The 22,483-nt window shown below is 36.3% G+C and overlaps 4 protein-coding genes across 9 annotated transcripts in view; 2 read left to right on the top strand and 2 right to left on the bottom strand.

Annotated features, from left to right (window-relative positions):
• LOC135687108 (protein cycle) overlaps window positions 1–1,324 on the top strand; it is a 28,928-nt gene extending 27,604 nt beyond the window's left edge. For all 6 annotated transcript variants that reach the window (XM_065203572.2, XM_065203568.2, XM_065203571.2 and 3 more), the window contains one exon: window positions 306–1,324. In XM_065203572.2, coding sequence (XP_065059644.1) covers window positions 306–763 — 458 coding nt within the window. In that variant the 3' untranslated portion in view covers window positions 764–1,324. The remainder of the gene's footprint in view (window positions 1–305) is intronic.
• LOC135687109 (uncharacterized) lies at window positions 305–14,504 on the bottom strand. The gene is made up of 11 exons (XM_065203575.2): window positions 14,349–14,504; window positions 13,902–14,043; window positions 12,866–12,979; window positions 12,298–12,352; window positions 11,685–11,805; window positions 10,623–10,711; window positions 9,784–9,975; window positions 5,750–5,842; window positions 4,965–5,037; window positions 4,048–4,189; window positions 305–3,505 (listed from the first exon to the last, which is right to left on the bottom strand). The coding sequence occupies exons 1-11, from the start codon at window positions 14,412–14,414 to the stop codon at window positions 3,150–3,152; spliced, it is 1,443 nt and encodes a 480-aa protein (XP_065059647.2). The 5' UTR covers window positions 14,415–14,504; the 3' UTR covers window positions 305–3,149.
• Window positions 14,505–14,512: 8 nt separating this feature from the next.
• On the top strand, window positions 14,513–16,917 carry LOC135687110 (partner of Y14 and mago). Its single transcript, XM_065203576.2, has one exon. The coding sequence runs from the start codon at window positions 14,542–14,544 to the stop codon at window positions 15,091–15,093; it is 552 nt and encodes a 183-aa protein (XP_065059648.1). The 5' UTR covers window positions 14,513–14,541; the 3' UTR covers window positions 15,094–16,917.
• Window positions 14,807–21,043, bottom strand: LOC135687430 (uncharacterized). The gene is made up of 3 exons (XM_065203986.2): window positions 19,955–21,043; window positions 18,881–19,018; window positions 14,807–18,616 (listed from the first exon to the last, which is right to left on the bottom strand). The coding sequence occupies exons 1-3, from the start codon at window positions 20,888–20,890 to the stop codon at window positions 18,500–18,502; spliced, it is 1,191 nt and encodes a 396-aa protein (XP_065060058.2). The 5' UTR covers window positions 20,891–21,043; the 3' UTR covers window positions 14,807–18,499.
• Window positions 21,044–22,483: the final 1,440 nt, after the last annotated feature.

A 22,483-nucleotide genomic window follows, 5' to 3' on the forward strand; every position in this document is an offset into this window, starting at 1 on the left:
CACTGGGCAGTGGAGCATATCCTATTGTTTTTGTTTGGTTTCCTACAATTTGAATGCATTTACCCGGTATTCTCGAAGATCTCTATCACTGCTCCAGCCGGTCACAACTCCATAGCACACTATTTTTTACAGTATGCAAAGCATGCATTTGTTTTATATATATGACCCTCATTTGTAATTAGGATTAAAACTTTATTTTGTAACTCTGTGACTGAATAGATACCGATGATAGATAATTGATGGAATAATTTATTTAGGGCTTATTTAGAAACTGACGATTAACAGCTTTTTGCCCACTTTTTCAGATTTCTCAAACTCGCAGGCTGGGGAGATGCTTCGAGCATTGGCCCGACGTCAGCAAGAGCAAACACAAACGTCAATAGGTAAGCCCCCGACGTCACAGTATGACCAGGCAATGTATGGCGCGAGCCAACCAAATTGGCCAGGAGCCGGCCAGTTCAATCTTCCAGGGTCGGACAATGCTTACGACTACATGGATTCAAGTGCAGTTGGAAGCAGTCGAGGCCAGTCTTCTCCTTATAATTTACCAGTCAGCGAAATAAATTTAGCAAGACAAATGCTTCAATCGTCAGGCAGTCGAGGTTTCGAACAGTCAGCTCGAGGCCAAGTTCCGTACGGTCATCAGCAAACTCCTCAGAGTATGCCATCACCAAATGCACAGCAGCAAAAACTGCTAAATTATCAACAGCAACAGCAGATGGGACAGCAAAGACCATCGGACATGCAGTTCCCGTACTATTGATAACCGACAAAGCGTGAATTCGTTTATTTAGTTCGTCAAATTAAGACATAATGCGCCAATCCAATAGGTCCACCAGAACCCCACGTCCGTTGTCTGAAATATAAATCGCCCTTGCCAAAAATCGTTTACTTTTGGGAATACAGTCTTAAACCTTTTCAGCAAGGGAATTGTTTAGACCGTCAGTTAAGTCTTGGAGTTGCAAGACAAACCTCAGAGCAATACCCATGGGAAGCTCCTTTTAATTCTTTCTTTTCAAATGTTCTTTTAAAGCATGTTTTCCCTCCCTTGCCCATATTCTAATGCACGAATGCCTCTGAAGTTATGAAGCAAATAGAAATGACATGGAGTGAGAAAGTCTCAAAAACGGAAAGCAGCGGAAAGCTGTGAATTGAACGGGAAAATGAAGATGAGTACACAACAATATGTTATAGGTAATAAAAGCTTGAAATAAAATATAGCTTAGATATTATGCTTGCATTTGGCAAACAGTATGTTACTATTTGTCCTTTGCTAAACAGGCAGAGCCTGCGGTAAGAAATTACCGGGGCACTGTTCAAGAAACAAATTCGCATTTTTTCCAGAGTAGAGAATTAGGTTTTTACTACCCGTTATTCGGGTGAATTCTCCAGATGTTCCAGTAGGCCATATAGATTGTGTCGATAGAATCTCCATTCATCCATCATATTTCTTAGGCTTTCGTATTTTTTCGTTATTTTAAGTTGCTTGAATCGTAGTCTCTAGGCCATTTTAAAAAAAATTATTCACGCTTTAGTGTCGGATTATTAAGACTTTAGTCATTTTGTACAATTACCGGCTGGGAGTAATAATTTTAGATGTAGTTAAGTAAATCGTGATTTAGGCGGAGTTTCTGATCCAGTTGACGCTTTATTCTGCGGGCCATCGCGGGCTTCTCGTGTTGTTTACCTTACAGTCGCATGACAGTATGGGTTTGTTTGCAATGGTTGTCCCAGATTCTGCGGAACAATGCAGACTCCTTGATAATTTTCATACATTTTACATTACAACGAGAACATTTTTGGGAAAAAGGAGTCTTGAAGACGGCTTTGTGGCGTTAAAGAATTCAAATTATCTAAACTCGTATGTTTATTAATAATCGAGACCGATGGTTGAGGCAATGATTGGCCCATGTCCGTGATTTACTACGATAGGACTTTGTTCTCTAGGGTTGGCCCCCTTCAATTTGGAAATATTTTTCATGAATTGATTTTTTTAGCCAGGAGACCGCAGTAGTTGTTTAATACTGGCCCCATAAGGAGGTGCATAGTAAAATCTGCTGTTCACTAGACCATAGCCTCGTTTACATACTCTTTCTGGTCCTTTGCTGCCAAACTTGTCACACGCACTGGTCAAATGACATCAAATTGGACTCTGTTACATTTGCAGTAAGCTTCCTCCTTAACCAGCAAGCGTTAAAAAGTGGCCTTAGTTATTTTTACTTGCATTCAAAGCAACAACTGAAGCTCAATAAAATTGCTCTAAACCAAGCCCTCACGTGACGAAGCTAAACAAGCTAAACCCATCCATTACTTCTTGAGAAGTTGTTATTTATAGGACGCGAATCCCTGCACACTTTGACTCAAGTATATCGCACACATCATGCAATTTTTAACGTGTACATAGCTAGGATTTCTTACTTTCAGCTTTAATTTGACGTCAATTACTACTAAATTATAAGAAAAGTTTGTTTCTCAGTAGTCATCTCTGAGCTTTCATGATACCACCGTTGCTGTGGTCTTAACGATGTAAATGATTGAGACACTGTTATATTACAGTCTCGGAATTTACGATGCCAGCTTTGTGCCACCACTTCAAGTTATCAGACTTGTTGCAAAAGTATTCTCCACTCCCTATACCAATTTAGTTTTCTTTAGTTAAGACAATTGTAAAGCCAACGCGAATTAGAATTTTAGTGGCAACATTGATAATTCAATTTTAGCAATATTGTAATGGAAGCAGGGAAAGCAAGTTGAAAAGATTGTTGGATTTTTGTGTTGGTGTTCGAAAAGATTTGCAAGAATAAACGTTAATATTTCAAGCGACTATAGAGTACGAAATGGTTGGGAATACTGTCCAATGTTGAGGCTCATTTTTTAAAATATATATCAAATACATCCTTAGTAGCCTTACTAGAGTTACTTGCTAATACGCGATCGAATAAACTTGTTTTCTGTAACCTTTTTCATAAGTCGATTGTTTGAAATAGCTTAGAAAGACTTTGTTGTGAACAACCGATCTGAAAACGACAAAATACTCTAATATCTCCGAAATTCATTAGCGAAATAGAGGCTCACTAAGTAGGTCTTGCATGTGACAATCTAAGCAGGACAAAGAGGCCTTGGTACAAAAAGCTTTTATTTTCTCTACTCTACTGATCTTGCTCTTCTTTTATTATAATTCTGTTTTCGTTTCTCGATTTCGTTACAACACTTGACTCTCCCTTTCTAAGTCTTCGTTTTCTCTCTAGCTTTTTTCTGTCCGTTATTGTCTTCTTAACTCGCCTTTTTATTTCACCTTCATTAAGCACCTCACGACGTCGCACTGACCGAGGTCCCGTGTCTGCCTCTGCAACCTCGGTTTCATCCTGGTTGTCTCTAAACGGCTTTTGCTCTCTGTTTTTATTCGTTAATGCCTCTGAATCTGATTCTTCCGACCCTGAACTAGGCGACATTTCCGAGCCTTCTTGGCTTTCTGATTCTTTGTGCTCGTCCTTTGATGTTGATGCTAAAATAAAAGCTACAGAAATTTATGGAGAGTTTAACGCTGCAATCAGTAAACAAGGATAGCTAACCTCAGGCTGTTATAATTTAGAAGAAAAAGTGGATCTTGAAAAGAGAAGAAAAATTAGGGGGAACCTGCAATATAAACTAAAAATTACAAAAGCCAGTAAGAAATTTTGGCTCAAATCTTAAGATTTTAAGGAGACACAACCCCCCCGTACTGTGCTCAAGGCATCGGTTGAGTTTTAGCGAAAATTTACCTAAAAATAATGCTGGAAAATGCTCGAGTTTTCTCGTGAATATAAGCTGATAAATCAATGGAAAATTTGCGAGAACATTCATAAAAGATGCAACATGAAAACATTTAATAGAGATTGACACGAACATACAATAAAACTAAAACTGAAATTATATGAGGAAATAGATTATAATTGCAGTAAATTCTTATATTTCTTAAGAAAAAGAGAATTATAGCAGTACGGGCATTAAAAAAATTGCCGCACCCGCAAACAGCCAAAAAGCAAAGCTACAATTGACTATAGTTACCCGTTTGTCTGTCTTCTCTTTTATCAAGTTCGTTATTTTCAGGGCTTTCTTGGTCACCGTCACTGAGGTCTTCGGATTTGTTGTCATCTTCGCATTCATCATCTACATCAGCGTCATCGCCAGGCTCCAAATCTTTGACAACCTTCAAAAAGATGATGGCACTGCTTTGTAACCTTGAATGTTTTTTTTAATCGCTCCGATAATTTGAGTACTTTAAACAGCCATATGAAAATGCCTGCAAAAATCCTTACGAATGCCTGCAAAAATCCTTAAGACACAATTTAGTTAAAAATTGCTTTGGGAAAAATAGCATGTTCAGGGAAATACCATTAAAAGTCTTCACCTTTTTAATATTATCAGTTGTACTAATAAACGGTGTAAACTACTAGGCATAAAAGGATAATTTCGTAGCCTTTGTTATCAAAGTTGAAGCCAAGCACACAAGTTGTGCCCTAAAAACCTGTTTTACATTCTTTGACATATTTCAAACTAAGGCGTTTTTTAGCTGTTTGATCAAAACTATGGTTTTCCAAAAATTAGTAGAAAACACCCAAACTCATAACTGATTATACAGAGCAGAAATGAAAAATATATCCAATTAGCATCAACATTTTTACTAGTCTTGATACATACTACACCAAAATAGCTTTCGGTTGAAAACTTTGTTATCACAACAGGCTTCGTTTTTTGGTTCAGAAATAGCGTATAAATACTGTTTTAAAAGGGTTCATCGAAAATATGAAGAAAAGCTTCCAGGAGCTTTGACAGGAATTTTCCAATCAAGGATTTTATTTCAACAACAGTTTTATTTTTGAGCAAAATACTTTTTTAAAGCTGAGTAGTATGGTGATTTCTCTGTTTCTGAATTACTAAACATCGCAGCGTACAGATGTTGAGAATATTTTAAGTAACTATACCTCATCGAACTCTACCTCCATTTCTTTAGAAAAACCACTAGCAGCTACTTCTTTGTCGAGATTATGCATCCGCCTGTAAACGAAAAATCTGATTACCAGGAAGCAGTAAGTGAGCTTTGAGTGTGCGAATGTAGTGCACCATAGCTAATTGTTAAGAAGTGAATCAGAACGAAAGATTCCCATCAAAGAAAATTCCAAGGGCCTAAAATGTCTAGCAGCAAATTGATCTTTCTACAGTACTAGATATTTCTAGATATACTAAATATTATGCCTATTCTTAACGGCTTAATCAATTTGCATAAAGTAGATTTTATATCTCCGACAGAAAAAAAGAAGAAAACTGCACATGCACAGTAAAGAAAACAGCTAATAGACGTTCAATATAAAAGGTGAGAGAATGCTTTTTAACTTCAATATCCTTCTGACCTCATCCTTGTCGCTAAGATATAGAGCAGCGTCTTTTATCAAAAGTAAATCAGGGAAATATATATGAAATGGTTGCAAAGATAGTGAAAAGCCTCTCCTATCCCTGCTAAAGAATGGGCATTGACATGAAATGGTTGCAAAGATAGTGAAAAGCCTCTCCTATCCCTGCTTAAGAATGAAAATTGACATGAAATGGTTGCAAAGTTATTGAACAGCGACTTCTATCGGTGCAAGGCTCAGTATTCAACACCAACACAATAGTCTCAACCCTGTAGTTAACTCGGATTTGAAATATTTTTAATACCAAGCATCTTGAAACTCTCGATCTGCTCCAAAAACTACAACAGAAGTAAAATTACCTGATATCCTCAAATTTTGGAAATATTTCGCTCTCGAATCCAAAACGACGACGGAAGAAATCTCGCATGCACTGAACATCTCGATCAAAGTACCTACAATTTTCAATACAAGTACTCATAACTTTTAATATAAACAAGTTAAAATATTACCTCTGCTATGCGCAATTTACAATAATCTTTGATAGTATGTTTTTCATTGAATTAACAAAACATCCAAATTTTGGTGTTGCGCTAGATATCAAAACGTGGTCTTATTCGTTCAAACATCAAAATCCATGTGTAGTAGCTCGTTCTAAACCAATCAATGCGCAAGTAGCTCGGTCTAAGCCAATAAACGTGCAAGTAGCTTGGCTTCAGCCAATCAATGTGCAAGTAGCTCGGTCTAAACCAATCAATGCGCAAGTAGCACGTTCTAAACCAATCAATGCGCAAGTAGCTCGTTCTAAACCAATCAATGCGCAAGTGGCTCGGTCTAAACCAATCAATGCGCAAGTAGCTCGGCCTAAGCCAATCAATGTGCAAGTAGCTCGGCCTAAGCCAATCAACATGCAAGTAGCTTGGCTTCAGCCAATCAAATCACAGAACAGCTGAATTCATATTAGCACTTAATCAGCAGTCTTGACGTTTGTCTATGCATCGGCAATCTATATGGTATCACTGCATCAACAAATTTTCAGATCACAGAGACCTATTCCTGTTTACTTTGAATAAAAATGAAGGCAATTGGCCCTTCAACCCTTAATGGGCCCTTAATATTCTCACTCATCGTTCGAAAATCATCAACCAACTCCATTTCAAGATATGAGATGATGCATTAAGAGCGATGGTGCTATGTATTCTTTTAAACTAAAAAACATGATCGGGGATTCGAAAAACACAGAATTGATTCCGTTTCAAGTTACAAGAGGAAAAGGTTTGAATGTGTGCAGGCAACAACATCAGCAAATATACAGCTTTTCATAGTATAAATCAAATATAATCAAACATATCACCATAAATCGTGATACATCAATTAATGTCAAAGTTTATGGCATGATATCTACAATTTTTAAATCTATTAAAAATTCAAGAATCGTTCTTAATTTAGCTAATTCTTCAATATTGTTGACCTTCTGCCTGCAGAACGCCCTCTGTTAAAACTTCTGCAATCACGTTTTATTGTGACAGCAATGTCTTTTCCTTCCGATTGTTGACAGATGACTTTTCGATCATCTTCTTGGCTGCTTGAAAATGGCGACGGGTTAATGCTGCTTTTTCCACGATCACACTTCCTTGATTTCTGAACCAGTAGTTCACTTGTGTCGATCAACCCTTTACAGTACGTATTTTTTCTCATCGTAAAATCTTGATTCAAGTTGCAGCCTCGTTTTGGTTTAGTCCTCACATCCAGAACTGGTACTGCTCTTGTCAAAGCGCGTCCTTTCAGAGAGCCAAACCTTGGAAGAATTGCTATGGGCTCATTAGCATCGTTTGTTTTGTTTTTACCTATCTGCATTGACTCTGTAAGACTAGTAGCTTTGCGTGGACAGGTTTCACCAGTTCGCTCTGCTTTTCGTTGAATACTTTTTAATCGTTCACAAACCTCTGGTTCTGATATGTCACGATCGCTGCCCTCTGATTTCTTTGATTTGGACGCTAACCGATCAGAATGCGAGATTCTATTGTTTCGTGATCTTAGCCTTTCTGCTGGTACATTGGCTTGCTGGAAAATACCTTTGGAATTCCAAACCGCAGCATCTGGTACCCGAGAAAAGGACCGTTTTCGAAGTTCTTTTCTCTGAGTTTCGTTCTTCGAAACACAGTCACAGCCTCTGATATCACGGTGTAAACCTCCTTTCTTACAGCTTTGCATTTCAGATCTTCCTGACACACAGGTTTGACTCTCATCAACTTCATGAACATTTCCCTGCGTCGCTAATGAGTCATTTACATCTTTTGGCATTGATGACCTTCTCACTCCTTCACAGCCGCCTGTCCCTTCCTGAAACCCATTAATCGGGCTATAATTTTTGCAACCATCATCGTCGCCATATTCACTGCCGCAGATGTCACTGATTATAATCATCGGTAAATCTACAAAATCCTGGCTGCCCTCTCCCAGATTTTGACACTCTTTCAAATCCACGTTGAAATTCATACGTCTTACTAGCTGGGGTCTAACAACAGTCCCATCAACTTTCTTTGGGACTTTAGCAGATACGGTTTCTCTCTTTGTCATACAGGTTTCAATAGCTGAAGGTTTTCCGAATTTCCAACCTGACTTTTCTCTGCCCAATGCTTTTGATCTATGCGGAGACGTCGATTGATTGGTAGGAAGAGAGCTCTCCAGCGAGCGAGCTTTTCTGTTCCCTAGTAGCCCAGCATGCAATGAGCTCACCTTTTGCTGCCCTTCAGACTTTCGACGCAGCCTCCATCGTCCACTTAAGCCTGCATTACTTAGCTTCTGTTTATCTTCCAAAATTATTTCATCAATTTTGACGATATTTCTTGTATGCTCCTTTTTTAGTTTTTTAAGTCGATCGTCTAGCTTGTGGTCTTCCAATTCATTACGCGCCTGCAACCTTTGCTTGTCGTCATAGACATTGGAATGACCCATATCATAAGTCTTTTTTAGTATTGCCTTGTTATTCTTCATGTTAACTTGGCCCTGCAGGCTACACCCAGTGTTTATAAATAGAGCAACGCTTGAAGCAGACTAACCTTCCGAGAATTTGTTCTTCACAATCCTCTTACAGTTTTACGCAAAGCCACAAATAATTAGTCAAAGATCCAGCGCAAACAGAAAAGCCTTTGATAGCCAGGGAACACGAGTGGATCTTTGTACGTTCTTTAAAACAACGATGGTGCACAAATTTGAATTGCATGTGTGAGCTGTAGAGTTTTTCCTGCTCTGTCATCGTCTCCATATTTAAAGAAACTGAAAGGCTAGGTCGAAGCAGAGCAGGCACATTACCTGCCTGATGCAGGGTAATTAGGTGTAATAACAGACGAAAAATATTGAAATTTTTGCATAATTGCATTGATAAAATACGTAAAATATCGTGCAAGTAGCAAATGAAGAAAAAAGGTGTCACAAAGGCCTGAAAATGCTATTTCATATGAATCGAAAATTACTTCAAGTGGCAAATCTTTGATAAAATCGGATGGGCAATACAATCATTGACGCAAACTGAGAACAAAAGCCCTGCCACGGCGACAAAGAAAAAACTGCAAAATGATTACTTTCGCGCTATGGAGTCCATGGCCACAAATGCTATTATGCTGCAAAAACGTTACGAAACAGCTTTATAAAGTGTCTGCCGTATTAGCAGGGGCTGTAAATGTATGAAGTAAAGAGAAACTTTTACAACGATAAGCTTTTAACTACAGTTTTGACGTCAGAAGGAAGCAAAAATGAAGCAAAAATGAAGCAATGAATGAACGACTTCAATGAATGAGACAAAAAAAGAAAAAGCACCTTTTTAAAAAAGGTTTTTTCGGCATGTTAACCATGTCTCGTTAATAAGTTGATTTGGGGGAGACATATCTTCTTCTTCTTCTTTTTACTGGCTCTTCCGTCTTAATTCAAGACATTAGCCTTGCCACTGTTTTCTTCCATTCCTTTCGCTCATAATCGTTCTCAGTTAGTTCATCCACTGTTTTATTTATTGGTTTCAGGTCTTTATTCATTTGTCTGATCCATATCTGTTTTGGTCTTCCCCGATTACCCTTCACTTTTTTCAAATGTTCTTTGAAAGCTAATTTTGCTGGTGTTCTTTCTGGCAACCTTAACATGTGCCCAAGCCAGTTTAATCGCCGTTTCTTTATTTCGGTTGTGATGGTTGTCTGATGTGATCTTTTATATATTTCTTCATTTCTTATTTTATCCATTAATTTGATGTTTAGCATCCTACGTAGCAGTTTTCTTTGAAAGATATCGAGACTTTCTTCCAATTTCTTGGTTAAGGTCCAGATCTCGCAATTGTAAAGCAGCATTGGATATATAAATGTATTAAGCGTAAAGATTTAACATATCTATCAAAGGTTTGACTTACATCTCAGCATTGATATGTGAAATCGAGACCATTTGCGGGAAATCGATGACCTTCACATTTTCATTATCATCAACCATAAGATTGAATTCGTTAAAGTCGCAATGGATCAAGCCAAAACTGCCAAGCGTCAGGATTAATTCCATACAATCATTGAATACAGATGAAGGTGAATTCATTTCACCTATTTGACACCTACAAGCAAATAAGATAAATTCATTTTTAAAAAAACAACGGAGTCATTTAAAGACAAACATTAATTTTATACCGTGTTATATAGATGTAGCCGAATATGGAACTCGATCTCCGAAGGAATACTCCCAACCAGGCCTTGCCATTTGTGGAGAGCCATAGCTCTTGCTCCTCTCCAGGCTCTCCTCAAACGCTGGAGGGGAGCTAGAGATTGCTCTCCTAAATTGTTCTAAAAAGCAAACTTGCTCTCCTTGAAATCAATTTTTCCTTTGTTTCTGTTCTTATAGCTCACCTGAATACTACTAGGAGAGCTGTTTACCGCTCCCCTTTTAAAAGTCTTATGGCCAGGCCTGCTCCCAACGTAACAAATATTAAAACTACGACTATAATGATATTGAAAAGGTTTTCTCATTAAGTATATACGAGGTAAATGTACCCTATCACTTAGAGCATCCACTTACTGGCTGCTTTCACGCAGTTGTCAAATCCTTAGGGGAAAAACAACCCTTCAAGGTGAGAGCAGTGGTACTGCCCTGGATATTCATAGTTTGCCCAAATTCGTAGCCCCACGAGTAGAAGGCAAGGCATGGCAACCTACCAAATTAAAAGCAGAAAAACCCGGCATATCAAAACAGCAAAACATTACTTACAATGGATGAGCATCCATGAGTTCCATTATAACGCAATGTCTGTTGAAGTCAATTGGTTTTGGCACAGGAAAGTCATTATCGTACAATGCCTTTGAGAATGAATAAGAAAGGGATATGAACATTTGCTGTAAGATACATTTTTCATGTGTTCTGAGCAAATGTGCCTAAAAACTTGTTTTAATGTGCCTAAATTCATCGGCGTTCATCTCAGACCATCGCTTATACTTTCAACGGTTTAAAAAAGTTACAAGTGGGCTATTTCGCTTCGAAAATTAATGGCAATCTTAACTCGACAGAGTATCAAACGCTCCTGAACTTTTCCACAAACACGATATAAGAGCATATGGTGTAAGTCTGTACGATCGCCGACGAATTACACCATATGATAATCAGAGAAACAGAAAGAGGACTATCACCCCATAGAAAGAAAACTAGTGTCTTGATAATTTCAGCAATTTATCTTAAATTTGCAACCAGTAGTGAACTTTCCTTTAACCAGAAAATTGAGGGGCGGCTTTTCCTATAAAAGTGTGACAAAGAAAGCATCTTTGTCTAACCTCCTAGTGATAACGAAAATATCCAAAAAGAATAAACGAACCCTCTTCATATTTAAATCTAGGACACATTAAGGGCACATGATATTTCAATAATATCTTTATTTCGGGTACAAAGTTTGAACACATTTTGAGCTTTTTACTTGGAAATTTAGGAAAACACTTAATTTTCAATGAAAATTAAAAAAAGAAAGAAGCTGTGAATTACCTCCAATGTGTTTAGCAGCAGATGGGTGCAATAAATAGCGGCATCAAATTAAACTATTTCCTCAATCATTATAGGATACAGGGACAGAATGACCGAATAGCTAATTTCTTATCACAAAATCACTCACTGATCACTTAATCAACAACTTTTAATCACACCAGATATCATTTGCTGTAAATTCTCTAATGAGCACCCTAATGAGCTTAATCAAAAAGTGTGCTCATTTGAAGGTGGCACTCATTCATAGAAAAAAAGTCACATTACGGGTTATGGAGCCTTGAAATAATCAAAAGCATTAACCTTCATATAAGCAAACTCCTTTACTGCTGCTAATCTTGACAGGTACAACCATGATGCTGTGTTACGATGGCAATGATAATCTCGTTTTATCTTCAGTTTTCTGAATGATGTCCTCCCTAGTCTTAAAAAAGCATGAATGTTGAAAATAAAATAGAAACATTAGCTGGGGGCAGGTTTCAATGCAAGGATACAATAATGATCAGGAGTTAAAATATGGCATGACACAATATAACGGGGTACATACAGAGTCATACAGTGACTGTTTAAAGTAGGTTTTGGGTTGTTGCAAACTGAGGCTTAATTAGTTTGTTACTTCGCTTGGTAAATTCACTATAGGCAAGAAATATCTAGCTAGCACTTTAAAGAAAAAGGCTTTAAATGTCAATAGAAAAGAGAGGAAATTTTTGATGGTGGTCTTATAACCATTACACTTCTTGCTAAATCTGTCAATGATGAAAGGAGCATGTGGAAGCCTGCTAACGGTTTTTAAGAAATGAAGCAGACTTCAACAGCACATATGACACATGCAGCGTTTTGTATTAAATATGACATATTTTATTAGATTTATAGGTTCTTTATCCAATGATAAACTTTCATATGAAATCCTGGTTACCTGTGTAATTTCATTGCATATTGTTTTCCTTCTTCATCAGCAACGATGTAAACATCTGCAAAATTAAATATTTCACTTTATAGTCTTTTTTGACCACATTGTTAAGTGCTGTTTTCTGAAAATGTTTATTGTGAATCTGCAAAATCACTTTTCATATTGCCTGTGTCCCAGATTGATGATTGCATCAACAATGAAACACAGAGTAGCAGCTTAGAACTATCTTGTTCTATACACTTAAAGGGTGTACAGCTTTGTCTATGCTGCATCAAGTACTTTATGATGCCAGACCAGTAAACAGTAAGTTTTATTGCACATATCTTTATAGCAATAAGATAACAGATTTATAAAGAATCACGCATATATTTAAAGAATAAGGCTTGAAATATGGGAGGAAATATCAACTATATAAGAAAATACCCTCATCACAGTCATGACTGCAATCAAGATCAAATCTGTGCTTAAATTGTAATTCCACAATAAAGCTCATGGACTAACATCCATTTCTCCAGCTTTGTGTTGTTGCAACAAAAATATTGTTATTTATCAGAAATACAAGCAGATAACTAGCCTGATTCTTTTCCCATTCCAATTTGATTTCCAACTGAATGTATAACATTTCTTGCTGTCAGTGTTTTCAGAGCCAAGTAATCATATCCACTATAAGTGATTCTGTAGCCAGATCCTGCACAGGAAATTTTTGTGTGAAACTGACATAAGACTACACAACCGAAAAGCTAGGTCACATTAGGTGTGATATTGGGAAGTAGCAATTTACAGCAGTCCAGTTCAAAACGATAAATAGCATAAGACTACATAATATATACCTTTCTGCAACATATAAGTTAAAATGTACTTTGGTAAAATAACTGGTACAGGTATTTACTGTTCTTGTAAAATTCTGTATGTGTACATTCATTTTGCTACCAGCAGTACATCTTTATCATAGTAGACACTTTTCCAAAGGTTAATGAAAGTTAGCAACAAATATCCAACTATGATGCTAAGAAAACTTCTACCATTACACCAATTCGACTTACGGCCTTGTTTTGAAAATTTCTCCTAACCTAATTATACGACTTTTTGAAGCTCAAATTTGGTTTTATCATCATAATTTTAGGCCAGATACAATTTTTCATATTGCTTGTGCTTGTATTTTAGATTTTACGGAGAAATGAAGTTTGAAAACTTGTAAGAGATTTGACAGCAAAAATCATTCAGGGGGAAACTTTACCCCCCTAGTCGCCAATCACGGTCAAATCCCTTATAAAATTTTTATCTTTTTGTCGTCATAAAATCAATATCATGAGCAATATCATCACGAAAACTTCCAAGTAGACTAAAATCATTGCTCGTAATCCGAATCTGTGGTAAAAAATTTTGTACAAAATAATGTGAAGAATTTTTCAAAATGAGGCCGTAAGTCGAATTGATAAATAAAAAGCATCCTTCAGCTGCTTTTCTCTGCTCCTAAAAACCATCCTTCAACATATTGGTTCCAGATTTCCAGAAGCAAGCTCATAGAGGTTTTCCCAGTACAACCCTTTAGCTTGGGGCTGATAACCAATTACACATTGACAGCCTTTGAGAGTAGTGAGGAATTTTACCTTGCTTTGAGTTATCATATGCCAGCAACTTTTTCCTGACAAGCTCTTTTATAATTTTGTGGCAACCGCCATGCTTCAGATTGGCAATTTGAATTATAAGTGACATTGGAACAATTTCATGATTCTTCATCCCCATCTCAACCTAAGCAAACAAAGTCAGAGTTTTCATAAAGTTAAGTTCATGTAGCACTTTGAAATTATCTCTCATACATCCAGATTTCGGACCCAAAAATGCACAAGGAAGGGAAGATGGAAGGACAGAGGTAAGGAATAAAGGAACATAAACTTATGAAGGCAGTAAGGAGGGTATCGAGTTATAGGAAAAAACACTTACATCAAATATATACATTTAACTTTCATGCAGGTTTACGATAGAGAAAAGACAACCCCTAGTTACCGGTAGGTGCTCATCGTGTTACATTAAACTTCAAAAATGACAAAACTTACGGCTGTTAAGATTCTAAAGTCTTCTTTAGACATGTATCTAAGCAGAGAAACGTTCAGCTTTACCATGTTGGACACTTTCTGTTACATCAACAGACCACTCTACGTTCACATGGGATAATATTTTGTCAGAAAGAAGGTTCAATCATAATAAGGAGGCTTGGCCTCGTAATCATCTAGGCGTACGATTTTTAAAATGGCGGACAAACAATCAGATGTAACAATAATACCAGCATCAAAAAGACCGGATGGAACTTGGAGAAAAGAAATCAGAGTTAAAGCAGGATACGTTCCACCTGATGAAGTTGAAAGGTATCAAAGTAGAGGACGAGAGGCAGCTGCGAATAGATCGTCACTGCCTCCTGGAATTAGCGTAGAAAGTGCTGACTCGAAAAAGAGTAAAAATCAGAAAAAGAACGAAAGAAAGAAGCAAAAGAAACAACAAGAAATTGATACAAAAGCAGCTTCTGAAGAAAACAAAACTCAACAGCTAGCTACTGCTGTAAAAAAGCTAGATATAAAGGAGGATATCAAAGACGAATCGCCTAAATTATCCAAGGATGCTATTACAAAGAAGCTGAAAAACTTGAAGAAAAAACTTAGGCAAATAGAAGACCTTGAAAAGAAAGTGGCAAACGGAGAAATAAAAGAGCTAGAAAAGGAGCAAAATGACAAAGTTACTCGAAAAAAAGAAGTTCTTGATGAAATTGAGGACTTAGAACTTGATTTGAAGCTTTGTGATGAATAGGCCTAACTGTTTTGTCAAACTGGGGAAAATCTAATATTTTTAGGTAAAATTTATGCTAAACTTAACTGATCATTATTAAGTAGAGTCAGTGCAACAGTGACGAAAAGCTTGCCATCAATATCAGCAAGAATATATATATATTATTAGGCCTACAAGCTTCTTTCCTTCCAGACTGCCATAAATTGCCTACACACTGAAATTTTCCATCTGCGCATGTTGGCTGCGTTCCAATTTAATGACATTTTGCATCATTATTGCTACAATTTTCTGAAACTGTGATTTCAGCACAGACGCAAAGTTTAAAAATAAACTTGTCCCTGCAAGAAACAAGGTTTCCAGTATGGCTTTCCTTTCTATGATGCCCAAGGGATACCAGTTTGTTTTGGCAGAAAAAACTGTTGAATGTTTTTGAAAATCCCATTCTTATTTACTTAAATTAGGTAAGGCCTGTACAATTAAAGAAGGTCCCACTAAACAATAATTTTGAAGAATATAGTTCTTCACTTTTGCAGATTTTCTCTGCTTATAGTTGCTCTGCTTATATCCATTCTGCTCGAAGTCACACTAATGGTTACAATCACATAAAATTGAGACCCAAATATAAAAGATTATACAATTTAGATCTGTTTACCATCACACACTGTTTACAGTCACATTTGGTAGATGGACTTTAACTGGAGTCTACTGCATTTGAAGACAATAGAATCTACCAACGGGCATAGGTTGCAATGTCCTACAATCCGTAAGCAGGGCATGGCTTATGAACCCTAGATGCAGAAATGGTAGTGCTAAGAGTAAACCAGATACAAGTAATTAAAGAGGCACCAAAGCAAAATTTCAACCCCTGAAAAATTGTGAAAAGATTTGGTCATATGAAATGGGGACAAAAATGAATTGGAGACATAGATAAGTAGCAATTAACAAGCAAGAGAAACTAGTACGATTGAATTTTTGGTAACCTAGTATTTTTGCAGTCCAATGGTCATCAACAAATAATCTATTGATCATGTGATATCCGAAATAATAATGAAAATCTTCAGTTGATGAGGATTTTTCAGTACAAAGCAAACTTCTGCCTAGAAGTGATAATGGCTACTCATATCAATGAAATCAAAAAGGTTGATATGAACAAGAAAGAATTAAATCAGTAAAAAATAAAGTTCTCTTCTAAGCCTACTAGGTATAAAATGCTACACTTTCCTGTTATAAAATGAATATAATGGTATTTAAACCTATGTATGAAAGAATTATACTACTTGCTAACCCTCACTTGTGAGAGCTTGTCAAGAATAGAAAGATTTGTTCCTCTTACTTCCTTTCTTGGCCATGTGCTTTCAAAATTGGTTTGTTTTCAATTTTCAGCAAGCATGACTACAATCACATACACTTACAAATCTTCTGGTATTGGCCTCTAGGTGACCCTTGCTCGCCTTTGCTTGCTTCAACTTTCTTCCCCTAAATTAGACCCCCTTTCTGTATTCCAGACAACATTGTGCCTTTTTGTGATAGTCTTTGTTATTCACATACTCTAAGGTCCTTGATAGAAGGGTCTTGATAGTTGGAGGGGTCAAAAAATTTGTCAAAAAATAAATAAGCAGGGGTGGGTGGTCCTAGTAAGTGGGGGGGGGGTCAGAAATGTGAAAAATCTGAAAAATCATGTGATGATTCTTTTTTGGGGTCGAATGAGATTTTCTTCTGAATACAATCGATAGCAAAATGACAATTATCAGTATCACCATGTAATAATGTATTGTTGTTTCACTAAAATGAGCAGGCTAATTATCATTGTGTACATCAGTCAGGCCTATGTAAATGTTTTTAGGATGTCACTACTTTTCTTTGTTAAAACTTTTGTGCAATGCAACCTCTTCATTTGAGAGAAACTTTACAGAAATTTCACACCTGCAAGATCAAAGGACAAATGAAATGAGGGATACAAATGACTGCATATAAAAATTAATGAACGGGGGGTCCAAATAAGCTCCGGGGGGGTCAGAAAAAAATCAAAAAATTAATAAGCGTCCTCCCCTTTTATTAAGGACCTTAGAGTAACACACTAGAACAACGAAAAATGTTTTTGACAATGCCAATTTTTTGGGTTAATGCCTCTTTAAGATTGGAAATTTGATAGTTCTGGCACACCTGGCATTGTCAGATAATTTCTGCAAAATTCTTGCAACAAAAATCAGGCATGCTCTGCAAATGGGATTACAATGGGCACCAAATGAGCCTCAATCTTTGTTTCTTAAAAAAGATCTTGTTGAAATCAATTCTTTCTAGATGTGGGGTTTTACTCATTTTGTGAGTAGCAGTGACTTGCTTGGTTTTTTAGTAATCTTGAATACATAAACTATCATACATCATGTAATGAAGGCTAGAAATACTATCATACATCATGATATGCCATTTAGGTTTCTTTCTTCTCACTTTAATTATTTGTTTTTATTTTTTCACAATGAAATGGGATATCATATTGCAATTGATAGCCATTTTGCATGGTACTATTAAGACCTCTCATAATTTCATCTTCGAAAGTTCTTTCTACAGTGAACCTTTAATGCCTACACCACTAACTGAAAATCTGTTTTAAGTTGTTGAAAAGTTATGGTGTTATTATGTAGTTTTCATAAATAAGGAGGTATAAGAAAGAGGTTTTCTTGATTTTCTTAAGGTGAATTTAATTATTTTCAATCATTAATCATTCAAATTGAAATAATGCAAAATGACAAAATCAATTTGCTAAAATATTTCTTAAAAAAACAACAATGTTTATAAAACATTGAATTATATGCAAAATACAATACACAAAAAGGGTTGATGTGATGATATAATGTATACTGTGATTATGCAACATTATTTGTAAAGACCAACTTTGACATTGTGAATTGTGTGTTGTAACTGGGGTGAAGGGAATTGACCCCTTGCAAGAAAAATTTCTATTTATATTCTGCATTATAAGGAATTGTCTAATAAATGATAAATAACACTTTTTTGTGTTTGCAATTACACATCAATGTTGCTCTTTACAAATAAGGGTCGGTACAATTGCCAATTTTGTGTTTGACTTTTCTCTGATCATTGATGCCACAAAGTATGCTGAAGGTGGAGATTGGCTTGAAGGTATAAAAAATCCTTAAAACTTACTAATAAAAAACTTATCAAACAGGTGCACCACAACTGAAAACTTTCCAGGAACTTACTAGTTTCATATTTCCAAAGCCAAAAGCATGGTATGTGGTATCAGAAAAATGCATCAGAAAAAAGGGTATTACAGTGGTAAGAAAAATGCTGTTTTAACAAAGGGTCAGTTTTGCTAAAGTGCAAAAATTTATGTTCTGTACATAAACCTGTCAGCAAAAAAATGATTCACAGCCCTGATATAATTAATTTAGACCTGAGAAAAGCATCAATACTGGAAAAAAGTTCTTGACTGTCCACTAACAAATGTCAAAGATCTCTGCTCTTTTAACCTTGGAAGTTGTGACCGTTTCTGTCTTCTGGTGCCAGTTAGGTTCCTTTCAAGCTGTTTGATAAAAAGATTAGCATTATGAGTGAATAGGATTCAATTTCATACAACAAATGCCAATACATATACTGAGTCTTTGAAATGGTGTTACATATTGTGTCTTTAAGAGAGTGTTCATAGAGAGCACATTCTACCCAAAATTAAGAATGGAAGCAACAACTTTTCATGACTCATTGCCTGGCAGCAAAGACTGGAAGTATTAAAACACAGAATATAAACATTTGGAAATGTAGTTTGAGTAAGAAAAATTGAAAAACTGACCAGATATCCTTCAGGATTGCTATTAAGAATTACTGGCTGCTTTTCAGCAAACATTCTGTTGAAATTTCCTTCTCTATTTTCTAATTCCATTCTGTACATGTGAATCTCCCTCTTTAGTTTTTCAAGCTCCTCGTCACGCTTAAAATGAAACATATATTTAAACAGTGTTAACAGCAACAAATTCCAAGAAGTCTTCCAAACAAATTGTTACAATTTCATTACTAAAGATGCTACCAACAATAAATGTTGCAGTAGAGTCCAGTTATAGTCACAACAAAGGTATCTAATAAAGATGTAACAGCAAGCAAAACATAACTGTAAATGAAGCTTAATTGAACACTAGCTTTGTGAATATGAATCAAAATTTCATGTGTCTGCAAATGGTTCTTATAAGCAGAGTCAACTGTATCTTTATAATATTACAAAAAAAATTTACATTTTGATGCTAACTATTCTAATGAGAATCTTCCACCTTTCAGCATAGTTTACACTTAGTTTGAAATTGATATCTCCATTTTGATGAAGAAAGTTCAAAATCAAATTTGAGTCTATTAGAATACACTATTTTTAAGCATTAGAAACAAATAGGCAAACTTCAACAAATCAATAATATAGGTAGTTGCCACTCTGAAAAGGACAATATGGTGTATATTTATTACCATGAGGAGAATCTTAAAAGTAGCCAATTGTAAGGTGACTGTATCAACCTCGTCTTGACTTAACAATGACATGCTAAGGATCTTGCCCCTAGTTTCAATCTCTGTTTAGCTTCTTTTTTGTCTTTCTTTAAATTTTTTCACTGGCCTAATATATTAGCTGTTTGTTATTTATTTTAGATAATTAAAATCCAAAAAAATGTAGCTTTTAATCTATGGCTTTTAATTTTGTCATACTTTGGATGACAAGAGCTAGCAAGAGACCAATCTGCAGAACATAGCAGATGTATGTAGAAAGTCAGTACTGCACATTTTCTAGATTCATGTCAATTCAGGCAACAGGGCCTGAAATGTCGGTGTGTGCATAAGATCTTATTAAAAACTGCAATACGCCGCAGACTGTGCTAAAGGTACTTACAGATTCTAAATATCTTTTTATTCTTGCTTCCTGAGATACAGCTTTCTCTATTGGTAGTAAGGTATTTTTATTGTAACTATCTTTAATGGAATTTTTCAACTGATCTCTTAATGCTTTAGCATCCTTTTGCAGTGTCTTTTTATCATTCTCTGCTTTTTTTAAGCTCTCCTGTAACTTATTGTTTTTCTTTTCAAGTTCAGATATGTTTTTCTGATCATTTTCTTGTTTAGATGAAAGAGTAGTCAAAGTTTCCTTCAAACTAACAATTTCTTTCGATAATGACGAGTTATAGCCGTCAATCTTCTGTTGTAAAGCAATCTTTTCTGCATAACTTTTTGTTAATTCATTCTCATGATTTGATTTCATTCTTTCAATTTCATCTTCTAAAAAAGTGATTTTTCGTTCTAATTCTTCACTGTCTTTGTCGATACTGTGCACAGATTTCTGGACTTGAAGTTGTGTTCCAGATTTTGAATTTCTATCCGTTTCTGGGGGCTTCTTTAATAAAAAGTCGTTATTCATCTTCATTGTATCAAGGTCATCTTCATAGCTTTCAAGCTTTTGTTTTAGGACACCAATTTCTAAATTTGCTATCTTCAAAAGATCTTCTTTGGCAACAACTTGCTGCTTTGTTTCTTCATTTTGTTTCTCTAGCGCTATTATTTTCTCCTCTAGATTTTGGGCGTCACCTAATTTATATTCGACCTTGGCACGGTACGACTCTTGTTCCTCTAACTGTTTTTCAAGCCAGCCTATTTGCTTATGGTAACTTTCATTGATCTTCTGAATTTCTTTTTCTACCAACAGTTTGAAATATTCATATTCGACCTCTTTTTCGTGGTTTCGTTTAAACAACATGTGCACAACAACTGTTAGCTCGGCCACTTTTTTCGATAGCTTACTTGAAGTTTCTCCCGTATGTCTTGTCGAAGCCATGTCGAATTAGAGAAGATTTAACACAAGGTAGGTTACTAGCATCACATGTCAGTAGCAGTTGAGCCTAACAGTCGACCCTACCAACTGACCGTAGTCCATTGTTGATCTTTTGCCCGCTTCTCTTGGATACCTGAGGTAAACAACAGGGCAGCCTCTGTGAGCCTCGAGTTGGTTTTCCCAGTGAATGTCTTTTCGCATATCAACGTGTTGAACACGAAATATGAAGTAAAAATCGCCAGACATGACAAATGAAGAATTTATTGCCATTTACAGGCCCGTAGACAGCTAAACTGGATTGGGGGGGGGGGGCATGGATAGAAATATAGCTTTTTCTATACGTACCTGCCTTACAGGGCCGTAAATCTGTCATGTGATGAATCGGGGGGGGGGGGGGGGATGGGGGGGGGGGGGGTCAGCAGAGCGAATGAATATAAAGTATGCAGTGGGTCATGGCACCACAAGGGATTTATGGTATGTGTTATGGAAACAGTTGAGGGGCAAATTACTTTGAAAACAAAAGTCAATATTTTTGGATTTCTCAAGACTTTCTGCTCTATAGAAGGTATTTACAGATATTCCTTAGTACATTGACTTGTGTGTATGATTGGATGGATAACATTTTTCAGAGACGGCCCCAAGAAATTGAACCTTGGGAGCTAAGAATCAAGTTTACTCTCGTAGGAGGACCCACCATGGTTGGGTCCGACGCGGAAGAAAATTTTTGAAATTTTACCTTCTAGAAAGGCTAAAAAAGCATCCCCCAGACTAAATTTAATAAAATACTAGAATCGCTCAGGATAGAAAGTTTGGCGTTTCTCAGAAGAACACAGATTATTGTTTAATGGGTGAAATTTTGGAGGGGAAAGTCATGCTTAAACCTTAGAGACAGACTTTGGGGAAATACGGGACACTGTTGTATTGATTGGTAGAAATTTACTTTCTGAACAGAAATGTGCGTCTTCCTTATTTTGACTGATTTCAGTAGGCCATGTTTACACATCAAAATGAATACATTTTAATGATACAAAAAGTGATTTACTAAATAAAAGTAAATAATAGACAAATAATAGAAATGTACGTAAATAAGTTAGTAAATAGGTCATATAAAATGACAGATTGCTCTCTTTTTATTTCATACTCTGTTTTCAAAAATAAAACGGTAGAAAACAGTAGAAAACGGTAAAAAACGGTAGAAAACGGTAAGTTTTTATATTGTAAAAATTATAAAAACCACTCTGCTTACAAAAATAACCTTAGTGGCTGAGGTTTGTTGCAATAACACAGAAAACGTAGTTTGGTTCTAACCCGGCTACCAGGGATTTCTTTCTTCCAAGAAAAATGATCGTAATTTCTCCAAAAAAATCGTTTTGCTCCAGATTTTTGGGGGGGTCCAGTCCCCCCCGTCCCCCCGGGATTTACGGCCCTGCTGCCTTACGAAATACTGTCAGATCAAGCTGCGCTTATAAGATCTTCAACAGATACAATTTCCGAAAATTTTCGGGGGGCATTGCCCCCCTTCCTCTGGTGTCTACGGGCCTGCCATTTAACAAAAAATTCAGTTTCTGTTGTATTCCTTAAAGTGAACTCTGTTTG

Source organism: Rhopilema esculentum, chromosome 20 (genome assembly GCF_057945365.1).
Source record: "Rhopilema esculentum isolate cy_ngs chromosome 20, ASM5794536v1, whole genome shotgun sequence".
Classification (NCBI taxonomy): Eukaryota; Metazoa; Cnidaria; class Scyphozoa; order Rhizostomeae; family Rhizostomatidae; genus Rhopilema; species Rhopilema esculentum.